This window comes from Juglans regia, chromosome 10 (genome assembly GCF_001411555.2).
Source record: "Juglans regia cultivar Chandler chromosome 10, Walnut 2.0, whole genome shotgun sequence".
NCBI lineage: Eukaryota > Viridiplantae > Streptophyta > Magnoliopsida > Fagales > Juglandaceae > Juglans > Juglans regia.
The window spans coordinates 32,745,859-32,759,340 of NC_049910.1; the positions used below are offsets into that span (position 1 = coordinate 32,745,859).

Here is a 13,482-nt window from a genome sequence, read left to right on the forward strand (position 1 = left end):
TTGGGTGAGGCGGAGAGGAAATTGGAAACGTTCAAACATTGCTAGGTCTGACCCCCATAACCTATTATACCCTCAATAGCGTTTGAACGTGTATTTGTACATCCAAACATCTTCTAAAAATAATTTACCCGTACACTTATCACTTTCAAACAGGCCAAAAAAATTTAATTAGTTATTCTTATATATTATATAGTAGTTATAAACTACATATATAGTAGTATGTTATATGTTATATATATTATACTAGTTATACTATACTAATAATATAATTATAGACTTATATATACTATATATATATGGTATATATAAGTAGTATACTATATATATACACTATATATTAGTAATACCACATAGTAATGCCAACACTGCTAGAGCATTAGAGGAAGCAAAGTCATAGATCGAGGAATTGAGGATAAACCAGTATGAGTTAGTGGCCCAACGAGTTGACTTGGAGATGCAAATGAAACAGCAAGAAGGGCAACAAGTAGCGTTCAGGTGAGAAATGCAACTCCAAATGCAGATGCTTATGCAACAATTCAGGCCTCTAGACAACTAATTTATTTTATAGATAAGATTTTAAACTGTCAACTTTTGTATTATGAAAACTACTATTTTATTTAGTTGGTTTGCATTTATGAGATTACTTTTATGTTTGTTGAACATGTACTAATGTATTTTAAGATGTTATTTATGTGTATTTTGATTTTTATTAATGGGTTGAAAAAAAATATTATACTATTTGAACACAAAAAAGCCGTTCAAATAGTTAATAAGCGCCAACCATTCGAATGGTGTAATAAAGATATTCGAACGTAATGCGTAAACTGCGTTCGAACAACCATCGGGCAAATCGAACATTATATAACCGTTCGAATAATACACTAAGCGTTAGAACGAATTTGAATAGTAAAATATTCGAACGTCAAAAGTGAAGTTCGAACTTTCAACTATCTACGTTCGAACGTTAATCTCTTTATTTTGAACATTCAACTATATACGTTCAAACATTATATAACGTTCGAACTTAAATTACGACGTTCGAACCGAAGTTATTCAATCAAACAAATAATCTAACCCATTCAAACTTCTTCATCGTTTGAACGTGTAAATTTTTACTGTTCTACCAACTTTCGGGAATGAAATAAAATCATCCCAAAAAAAATTTCCGTTCGAATACTATCAAACAGTTTTCTCTAATTTCGTCTCAAAAAACCTTCTGAGACATTGATATTGGAACAAATTTGTGATGCTGTGTTTTTGTCCCAAAAACTACTTTGAGACGAAATAGTTTCTTTTTGAGACAAAAATTTTCGTCCCAAGAGAGACATTTACATTTACATTAATATTATCACACAATCTTCTAGATATATGCCTTTCCACTCTAATTTAAAATTTTATTGATTAATTCCGGAAATACACAAACTTGAGCTATAAGTTTGCTCTCACATATTTACAGCCCAACCTAACTCTACTCAACTAATAAGACTGTGCTCGATGTTAAGATGATTACATATGATAAAAATAGTGAATAAAAATAATAAATAATTTGTGAATAATTCTAAAATAATCTGAAGTGATCTCACTAACCAAATGTAATCTAAATTTATAAATTTTTATTAATTACGTGATATTCACATAATTTTAAAAAATTTTAAAATAAATCTCATAAAAATTATTGTCTATATCATAAATTAATAAAATTTAATACAGCGTATCAGATTGTAAAATTTATTTTATTTTACAATAAAATTGATCTGAGTTAATATATTGAAGCACGTCAATTTATATTACTTTTAGAATCGTTTTGTAAAACTAAACTCTCAAAATATATGCTTATTATATAATCAAATGATAAATGTCAAATTTTAAAACTTTTTGAACGAATTTCCTTAATTTTCCCGTTATAAATATTTTACTCTGCGGCTCTTGCTCTCTCTGTAGAGGGTAATTGTATCCCTCTCTCTTCATTTTCTTTCTTCCTCTGCTTCTTATTTTTTCTCTCCGGTCTCTCTCGCTTCTTCTTTGCTTCTCACCCCACCCCCCTCAGTTTACTTTCCTATCATGAATGACTATCCTCTTCCATCTTACATGCAACCAATTCAATAACCCAATCAAGTGAGGGTTTATCATCCTCAAAAGTAATTACGGTCGGGAACCAGGAGAGCTCCGTCACCCACAAAATTACCGCAGATCCTTTCTGATCTTCAACCGGATCTAAGCCAGAGATTCAACCTTAACAACAAGCAACGGGAAATATTTGCAAACCATCGGAAGTCCCTTTGGTCTTGTCTGGGCAACCAAATACTTTTTAAGGCCAGAACCATCGGAAGTCTCTGTGGCCTTGTCTCGGTAGTTTCTTTTATCCTTTTCCAATTCAATTCTTGAATCCTCTCGGTCCCACGGAGCCCCATGCCCCGTCTCTCTCTCTCTCTCTCTCTCTCTCTAGCATGCTCTGGTTTTCCTCTTCCCCTAACCTTTTGCAAAGCACTGCAACGTTATCAATAATTATATATATATTTTACCATTGATGAGTACGATCTCATTTTTTGTTTTGTAGTTGTTTGTTTTGTCGCGGATCCAATGGTGAGACGTTTCTCGAGAAACACCAGACTCGAGAACCATTCTGACGAACCACTGAAGGTTGTTGCGACAGTGGATAGGACGTTTGTAAAGGATGTCGCATTTCCAATAATCCAACCGCGTGAGCACGGGTACATCTGCTACGCCGATTTGGGGATAGAATACAATGGTGGGCGCCTAGTAGAAGTGCTTTTTTACCTCGGAGATCGGCAGACGAAACCAATATTGACATCGCAAATAAGGGACCATGAGAAAATAATATTCTTCAAACACGATGATGGAACCATCGACCACGATCTTATCAAGGGAAGTATGGTCAACATGAACGGGTAATTCCTTTTATTTTATAACTTGTACAGATGGGAGACCTAATAAAATAATCGGAGGTGGAATTTTGATTGACAGAGATGCTTTGTTTTTCTCCTTTTTTCTTTCATTGGTTTACTTGCTCTGTTATGTTTTGAGTTACAGGATAGTTATCTCGATGAAAGGCGCGGTGAAAAAGATCAAGTCATTGCTACGGTTTCGAATACCCCTCGGTGTGATTGAAGTGGATGACGACGACAAGCATTCTCCGAGAGTTCTTTAGCTTCGCGAGGGACTAATCTGTGTGTTTGTAACAGATTCATGGGAAGAGTGATTGTCATCGAATGTTTCACTTTACATTATTGAGAAATACAAAAAGAAACTTTCACTTTACATTATTTGTTTATGGGATATCAATTTTGTCAAAGATCCCTCGACCCCACTCATTTTCTTCATCTTAAAAATGCCACCATCCATCTTAATTGTTTTACTATTTCGATAAAGATAAATTGATATAAATATATTTTAAGGATTTTCTGAAGAACCTTCTACCTTCCCCGTAGTCAAAGATGCTACCGCATCATTCAATATTCGACTCCCCAATCATCCATGTGCATATAACACTTTATAAATGTGGATTTAGCCATTAAAAATTATTATAAATAAATCACTATTATTATAAATAACAAAATTAAAAAAAAAATTTCTCTAGTTTAATTAGAGTCTTATGGCCTATGGGTAGTAGACTAGGGAATTATAGGTTGGGTGTAACCGATTCGATTTAGTCTAATTTTGAATATACTTTATAACCGAACTGATATATCTTAGTTTTGAGATTTGAAGAATCGATACCACACCGGATACATCCCAGTATTTTCAATTTTACTAGTTTCGATCCGATTCAATCTGATTTTTTTGATTTTTATATAATAATTATAATAAACTGATTAGTCATCAACTAAAATAAACTTAAGCTAAGTAAACTTAATTTGGACTATCGTAATAAATGTACACTATAAATTGTGACAATTAACACGTCTAACAAGGTTCATACACGTCTAATAACAAGGTTCATACACGTCTAACAAGGTTCATACAGCGTAAAAAACGCTTATTCTAACGATATGGACGTCTGATCGGGTCTTCCGTAACTCATTTCTCTTCATTACTTTTAGTCCTACTTTTTCAGTTCTTTTGACCAACTAAAATCATTTAATTAATCAACCACGTCACTTTGTTTCTAGAAATTTTAAACACTGAGGGAGCAATGGTCATGAATGCTATCGATTACACTAATTACTTTTCTAACTAGATGTGAGCATTAGTATCAATATTGGTGTAGTTACCATTTTAGGCAAATTTTGGATAAGATGTCACGTTTTACCTTTTATCTATCTCATAATAATTTTATATTTCACATTAAATTAGTCATATCACTAATTATAATAATAAAATATTATTATTATTCTTAAAATTTTTTTTATCTAAACATTAATTTATATCTTTTATATTATTTTATCTCATTTTTTATTTTACTTTTTCGTAATTTTTAATAATCTATACATCAAAATACATGAAACTTATCGAGAGAAGAGATAAAGGAGTTTGAGTGTGATGAAAGGATACTATAGAAAAAATGACATAGATTAATCAATTAGACGGGCAACAGTAATCATACATATATGGCAATTTACTATAATGTTTAAGGCAAATGCAAACCGTTTGTCTCTTCTAATACAGACAATTTTAAGATATTATCAGCCAAATTTTATATTGCAATAGCATTTGGCTAAGCCAATACCATTGCACTGAGAGCTACCTTTTATAAATCATTCGCATTTGAATTAGCCTTTTGAGTAATGTTAGATATTAAGGTGTATAAAAATGATTGGGTGCCTCCAAATGTGTTCCAAAAGTGTCTCCAAGTGCTTTTTTCTTTTTTTTTTTAATATTTATAAAAGTTACCACTAGTAAATTTATTTGTATGTATATTTTTTAATATTAGAAAAAAAAATACACTGAGACTATAGTGTATTTAGTTGGTGAAATCAATTCAACTCATCTCAAATCAAACATTGATAAAAATTATTACTTTTTCAATTTTTCATAAAAATGTTAAATTTATCTCAATTTAATCTATATATTTAAACACATATCTCAATCTATTTATACTTAAATATATATCAATAAAATCTATAAAATATTATTATTTATAGATTAATTCAAATCATTTAAAATTAACTCATCATCTAAACACAATAATAAAGGTTGTAAAAAATATCGTACATATTTACAGGGAATTCTAGCAGCGATGGCCATTCTGTTGACTTTAGGATCCAGCGCATTGACTGATGCTAGTTCACATAGGGTCGTGACAAGCGGACAAGTGTCCTAGTGTCCACGCAGGACAGACTATATATTCAAAGTCTCAAATCTCCACTCATTCTCTATAAAGAGAAGGTTTGTATAAAAAATCTTTCAATTTATATTATCTTATTTTATTTAATTATTATAATTTTTTAAAATTTATATATAAAAATATAATAAATAATTTAATTTTTTTTAATTTTAAAATAATAATAATAATATTTAATTTAATTTTTAACTTTAATTTCAATTCAATTTAGAGCATCTCTATTGATGTCTATACCATCAAATTCTCTAAAATTTAATAAAAAATTTACCTGTTTCATAAATAATTTGAATTTGAATAGTAACAAAAAATTAATAAATAAAAAATAGTTGGATTGGGTGTTTATGATTGCGTCCCACAACACAGGCGTTTGTCTCTAGCGCCACCAAATGTCAAAATATTTGGTCCTAGGCCACCCAAACTCACCACATTAAGATTTTTTCTTCAACGTATTAGTATCAACTGCCAACTGGAGTTTCTCCATGAACAAGGTAAAGATGGACAAGACCTTGGCGTTTGACCTCCATGATACCGATTGATGAAACATTTAAAATAAAATAATGTTGTCTATTATCATAGCATGCATAAACTGAATGGAAGAATCATCCATGATTAAAAGATGAGCTAGTCATCACTTTTATATATCACAAATAATCTAGTATTTGTGTGTTGAGAAGACTTTTACGCTATGTGACACAAATGACTCTTAGGAGTCTAATGTGCCAACTCCATGTATATATATATATATATATATATAGTACTATATGTATTTCTAAATTTCAATCTGACCTCTTAAATAAAAAATTTTTAGTCAGAATTGACTGTTTATCCGCAAAATCTGTTTTAGAAAAAGATGTTAAAAACATTGCATCAAAACATGTTTTTGCACGATGGCAAGGTATTTTAAGTGTTTTTGATTTTGATATTGAATATATCAAAGGCACAAAAAATTTTATCCCTGACTTTCTCACCCGTGAATTTTTGCAGAAACCACACCATGGCCAGCAAAAAGAAACCCCGAGAGAGAGAAAAAGGTGAATCCACCACCACCAATGCCCAGTATAAACCTCATCAAGAATGAGGCTGGATCTGCTTCCACCAGTGCTGCTTCCACAGGTGAATCCCCTTTCAGAGCCATTCCAGCCGTGGTAGGCGTCTAGGGCATACTGGGTGGACCGTGTATAACCAGCCAAGGTAAAGTTCGCAGCCTCTACCCTGTGCCATAAACTTTGTAATCTTTGTTAAAGTTTATGAATATGTTTATATTACCTGTTTCATTATTTTGCAATCCATCCATGCGTATGGTCGGTTCAACCGCCTGCTTTTAATTGTGCATATTTATTTGCTTTGCTTTATTCTTCCTTATTCTCCTCCCTTCTCTTCTCCTTCAGTCCCCTAGGTGGTCCAGAGTCGTGTCTGTGTTATAACAAGCACCCTTATAAGACCCGTTCCAGCCGTGGTAGGCGTCTAGGGCATACTGGGTGGACCGTGTATAACCAGCCAAGGTAAAGTTCGCAGCCTCTTTGAGATGCAACCTTCCCTGTAGATTAGGATCAAAACCTGTTAGGATGAGGAGGAGTAATTCCTCAATTAGTTCCAGGACGACTTTGCCTCCTGACATTGTTAATGAAGAGGATTGCTCTTATGAAGAAGAGCTATCTCCTAATCTAGGATCATGGAAGATCCCAGATATTAAACCATCTTCTATTTATAAAACCACTTGGTTGAAAAATACTTTTTTAAATACTTTGAATGTTCGAACAGTTGAACAAACCTACAGTATATCTAAATCCCAAGAAAAATGTTATCTTCTTAGCGATAAGAAGATTAAAAGTTTTATAAAAGAGGGATTTAAATATATTCATATAGGTTCTGTACAAATTGCTGCTAAACCTTTAACAAGGTTAGGTATCAATGCTTCTGTTCTTTTTTGTTTAAGAGATGGCAGATTCCTCGGGTTTGAGGATAGCATTCTCGGAATGGTCCAATCTTCTTTATCTGAAGGACCAGTCCATTTTGATTGTTTTCCAAATATTACTTTGGCTTTAACTGATGACCATATTTTAAAATGTTTGATTTTAAATATTTTAACTTCTGGATATCACATGATTGAAGGAAGTAAACCTCTTGCTTTAATTTTCAGGGTTTATTATCGTCTTTTAAAAACGAATCTAGACCCAAAAGCCATTGCAAAACCATCTGGAAAGCATACTCTTCTGATCCAGAGTAGTTCTTCAGATGTGGATATTAAAGTTCCTAAAAGGATTTATTGGGATGATATTTCTCTTCCTAACGAATGGACTTTGGAACAAGAAATGCCCTTACCTCCAAAGAATATTGCCCAGGATGCTGGTGTTGACGTCATCCAGCAATATCTCAATGAGGATGTTAAAATTTCTTTTGATAAATCTGAAACCTCCAGTAGTAGAAGAAGAAATTCTTTTGCTGGTTCCAGATCTAGTTTTGTTGGCCCTGTTCAGAACAATCCAAGAAAGGATATTAATTTCCATCAATTTCTTGAAGATTCTGTAAGAACAGCCCAACCTGCTAAACCTGTTTTAAAAATGAAAGGAATTTCTACTTCCTCTCAAGTTACTTCTGCTTTTTATTCTGCAAAAGGAGAAACTGGTTCTCCACAGAATCAGAACATAAATGAAGAAGCTGACAAAGAAGATACGTCTTCTATGTCTCCAACAGCTTCAGATATGCAAGCCCCTGTTGCACCTGTTTTCCCAGTTCATCACAGTTTAAATGTTTTGAACAAATCTTTTGAAATAGATTTACCTGCTTTATTAAAAGATTTTGCTTCTTCTGAAAACAAACAAAGGCGAAAAGCCTATGTTGCAAAATTTTCAAATTTAGAAAAACAACGTGTCAAACGCAAATGGAGAGAAGAGATGAATAGGCTTCAACAGCATATTTCTCTTCTAGATTTTGCAGAAAATACTTATGTTTCAAAAAACACGTTGAATGTTGTTAAAAATGAATTTGTCAAAGAAGAAGGTAGGACTGTGATTCAATCCAGTCACCCTCCTTTGGAGACTGTTGTTATCCCTTTTAAAGGTTCGGAAGTAATTGCTTCCCCTTTCAAACTATCTGATACTATTGTTTCAAAAGATCCAGACAAGGACAAGATTCTGAAAGAAACAAAAAAGATTATTTCTCAAAATAATTTTGCGAATCTTGCTCTTCGAACGATCGGAGAACAATTGGATCGGATTGAAGAAAAGGTGGAGAAACCTGTTTTAACTTCTCCTCCTGTTTTTAGAAATGATCATCCTTTGGTCTTCCCCAAAGATCAGCTAAAGAAAAAGATTGAAAAACCTTTGATTAGTTTACCCGAAGACAGGCCAAAAATCGATTTTAAAAATCCTCAGGCCAAAACTTTGGATAAAATTGATCAATTACTTGCTGATCTAAAGAAAGAACAACCTTCTACCAGTACTCTTAATAGTAATGGTGCTGGATTTGTTCTTGAAGAAACTTCAGAAGAATCTTCTAACGAAGAATCCTCTGAAGATAAGGATATTGATCTTATTGAAAAGAATTTTCAAAACCTGGAAATTGCCAGATTTTCTTCAAATGGACCTAAGCCAATGAGTCTGACGAAGAATTGGTATTCCAGACCCACACCCCCTAATTTACAGTTTGAAGAAAAAGTTTTTCAAAACCAATCTTCTTACTCTGCTGACAAAGTTTACGAATGGAATATTGACGGATTCTCTGAACAAGAAATCATCAATACCATGAGTAAAATGTCAATGGTTGCTAATGCTTATATCAACAATAACATCAGACAACCAGATATTGTCATCATTTTAACTCAAGGTTTTACCAGAGTTTTAAGAAACTGGTGGGATAAGTATCTAACCAGTGATGCTAGGGAATCCATCCAACATGCAGTAAAATGCGATAAGGAAGGATTACCTATTTTTGATGAAGCTATTGGGACTGCACACCCTGATAGCATCAACACTTTGATTTTCACTATTTTAAAACATTTTATTGGAACACCATCTAATGTAACCAGTCGTGTGAGCGACCAGTTGAATAATCTCAGATGTCATCAGATGTCAGATTATAGATGGTATCAAGATGTTTTTATTTCTCGAGTAATGCTTCGTGACGACAGTCAAAAGCCTTACTGGAAGGAGAAATTTATTGATGGATTACCTCGACTATTTGCTTACAAAGTCAAAGAAGAACTTACTAGTGCTGATGGATTGCTTAACTATGAAGAATACAGCTATGGTGACATCTTCAGTGTTGTTAAGAAACTTGGTATTAGTATGTGTCATGATCAAAGAATGCTTCGTGAACAGATGAGAAATAGTAAGAAGGCCAAATACGAAATGGGCACATTCTGTGAACAATTCGGTCTTCCTAGTATTGCTCCGTCCAAAAGAAAGCATAAAATTGCTAAACCTCATGGTGGTTTCAGGAGAAAACCCCGTGATGAATTTTATAAGAAATCTTATAAAAAACCATTTTCCAAATCTTTTCCAAAGAAAAGAAATTTCAAAAATTCCAAAGAAGATTCTTCTGGAAAATGCTATTTATGTGGCAAGACTGGGCATTTTGCTAACAAATGTCCCAAGAAAGCCAAAGATTTTAAAAAGAAGCTTAGCCAGATGGATATTAATCCCAATGATAGAGAAGAACTGTTTCGACTCCTAGAAACAGATTCGTCTTCATCATCGGAGATTCTTGAGTACAGCTCTAGTGATTCAGAATATCACTCTGAAGCTACTACTCCTGATCCCTCTGACTTAAGGCTGGGTTGCAATTGTAATTCTGCTTGTAGTAAGCCCCCTAGTAAGACAATCAATGTCTTAACAAAGGAGGAAGAAGAACAGAATCTTTTGCTTACCTTAATTTCTCAAATTACTGACCCTGAGCTTAAAGAAGAATACCTTCTAAAGCTAAAGAAGTCTATGCTCCGAAAGGATCCTAAACCTTCTATTCAAAGGGTTAATTTTCAAGAAACCTTGGAAAGATTTTCAAAGAAAAAATCCAAGAGTATTTCTGTTTCTGATTTACAGTTTGAAATAAATTCTGTCAAAAAAGAAATTGGAGATCTCAGGTCTGAAATAAACAATCTCAAATCTGAGAACGAAGTTTTAAGACAAGAATTTTTATTAATCAAGATTGACAAACAACTTGATCATGATATCCTTTCTGATAATGAGCAAACTGAGGCTGGTTCTAGTCAACAGGATTCCCCTACTGACAACCAGATTTGTTTAATTCGTCACACTATTCCTCCTAAATGGTTTTCACGAGTTAATATTATTGTTGCTCATGATTTTCAATTCTCTGTTGTTGCTATGATTGATTCCGGATCAGACTTGAATTGTATTCAAGAAGGACTCATTCCAAGCAAATATTTTGAAAAATCAACCGAAAGATTATTCTCGGCAAATGGCTCAAAGATGACCATTAATTATGAGCTCAATAATGCTCATGTTTGCCAGGATAATATTTGTTTTAGGATTCCCTCTGTTTTAGTCAAAAACATGTCTGACAAAGTGATTTTAGGAATCCCTTTTATCTCTTCTTTATATCCTTTCATGACCGAGAAAGACGGTATCACTACCGACCCTTTTGGTCAGAAAGTAAAGTTTCACTTTGCTTCCCGCTTTGAAATTGATTCGGATAAGAGCAAGAAATCTTTGTTTTTAGCAAAACAAAAACATCTGAATTTCCTCCAACAGGAAATCAGGTACAAAAAGATTTCTGAACAATTATCCAATTCTATTTTGATTTCAAAAATTGATGCTTTCAACAAACGTCTAGTTACAGATGTTTGTTCTGATTTACCCAATGTTTTCTGGTATAGGAAGAAACACATAGTTTCTCTCCCATACATTAAAGGGTTTAATGAAGCCAATATTCCAACAAAAGCTAATTCTATTCAGATGAATAGCAAAACGCTGGAATATTGTCAAAAGGAGATAAATGATCTTCGTAATAAAGGCATTATCAGGAATAGCAAGTCACCTTGGTCTTGTCCTGCTTTTTATGTCCAGAAAAATGCTGAACTAGAACGTGGTACCCCTCGTCTGGTTATTAATTACAAACCATTGAACAAAGTCTTAGAGTGGATTAGGTACCCTATTCCCAATAAGCAAGACCTAATTCATAGGTTGAGTGATGCTGTAGTCTTCTCCAAATTTGACCTTAAGTCCGGTTTTTGGCAAATCCAAATAGCCGAGTCAGACAGGTATAAGACTGCTTTTGTTACCCCTTTTGGTCATTTCGAATGGAACGTCATGCCCTTTGGTTTAAAAAACGCTCCTTCTGAATTCCAAAATATTATGAACGATATTTTCAATTCGTTCTCTACTTTCACTATTGTCTACATTGACGATGTTCTTGTTTTTTCCAAATCTATTGATGAACATTGGAAACATTTGCAAGCGTTTCTTGACATCATTAGATTCAATGGTCTTGTTGTCTCGGCAACAAAAATTAAATTGTTTCAAACCAAGATTAGATTCCTTGGTTACGACATCTCTGAAGGCAAAATCAAGCCAATCCAAAGAGCCATCGAATTTGCTGATAAATTCCCTGATGTCATTCTTGATAAAAATCAATTGCAGAGGTTCTTAGGATCTCTCAATTATGTTGCAGATTTCTACAAGGATATGAGGAAACAATGTCGTCCTTTGTTCAAACGACTCCTTTCTAATCCTCCTCCTTGGACAGAAATTCATACTAATTTGGTAAGGAAAATTAAGACACATGTCAAAACTCTTCCGTGCCTTGGTATCCCTACTTCTGATTCTTTCAAAATTGTGCAAACTGATGCCTCAGACATTGGTTATGGTGACATTCTGAAACAATGTGTTTCACCAGGCTCATCAGAACAAATTGTTCGCTTCCATTCTGGAACCCGGAATCCTGCACAAGAAAATTATAGTACTATTAAAAAAGAAATTTTGGCTATAGTACTATGTATTTCTAAATTTCAATCTGACCTCTTAAATAAAAAATTTTTGGTCAGAATTGACTGTTTATCCGCAAAATCTGTTTTAGAAAAAGATGTTAAAAACATTGCATCAAAACATGTTTTTGCACGATGGCAAGGTATTTTAAGTGTTTTTGATTTTGATATTGAATATATCAAAGGCACAAAAAATTTTATCCCTGACTTTCTCACCCGTGAATTTTTGCAGAAACCACACCATGGCCAGCAAAAAGAAACCCCGAGAGAGAGAGAAAAAGGTGAATCCACCACCACCAATGCCCAGTATAAACCTCATCAAGAATGAGGCTGGATCTGCTTCCACCAGTGCTGCTTCCACAGCACTTGATATTGCCAATAGGTTCCAACCACTTGGCAAACCAATTCAACCACAGACCTTCTCGTCTGCGGTAATTACTTCTTTTGACCCATATGCAAAAGCAATTGAGTCAAAACCCATTCCTATTACTCCTCAATTTTTCCTCCCAAAAGGAAAAGCTGAGTTCTTGAAAAAGAATCTTGTTTCTTATCTGTTTCATATCGAGCCCAACAGCACGATATTTACAGATCCCTTCAAAATTTCTTCTTCATATTTTCCTCCTCTTTTTCACTGGATCCCTGAAGATTTCTCAAAAAATCTCCAGTTTTATTCCAGCATTTTAATTCAAACAAATTCGTTGGTTATCAAACCCATTACTGACAAGTTTGATTCCAACAAATTGATTTACCACAGTGCCTATATTCACAAAGTCATCACTCAGGCAGAATGGGGATCTTCCCCATATTCTACCAAAAAACTTGACTTAATAGACACTGCTTTCTCTTATTTTGACTACATTGATGCTTGGAAGCGCTTCATGTTCTTCCAAACTCCTGCTATGGACCATTCTTGGTTCTTATGTTTTGATAAGAAATTCAAAGGACATCTCCCACTTTGGTTCATTCAATGGTGGAACCAATATGGTTACGCTCCAGAAATACTTCCTGATGAGCTCTTCAAAGCTTATCAACAATTTTCAAAAGTCGCTGGTCCAACTTTGGATCAGCACTCCAGGAGATTTCACCATACTTTACTGTTTTGTAAAAGATACCACTTCCCGTGGATACTTAAATGGAACTACGAAAGAAATGGTGATGTTATGACACGAGTTTATTTCACAAAATGGTGGGATAAATTCGCGCATGTTCAAAAAATTGTTGATTTCCTGATCAGAGA

At 33.7% G+C, this 13,482-nt stretch overlaps 1 protein-coding gene across 1 annotated transcript; it reads left to right on the forward strand.

The window, feature by feature from the left end:
- Positions 1 to 1,956: 1,956 nt before the first annotated feature.
- On the forward strand, positions 1,957 to 3,279 carry LOC109021754. The gene is made up of 3 exons (XM_035694978.1): positions 1,957 to 2,349; positions 2,558 to 2,909; positions 3,052 to 3,279. Exons 2-3 carry the CDS (start codon positions 2,581 to 2,583, stop codon positions 3,167 to 3,169), a joined length of 447 nt encoding a protein of 148 aa, XP_035550871.1. The 5' UTR covers positions 1,957 to 2,349; positions 2,558 to 2,580; the 3' UTR covers positions 3,170 to 3,279.
- The last annotated feature ends 10,203 nt before the right edge of the window (positions 3,280 to 13,482 follow it).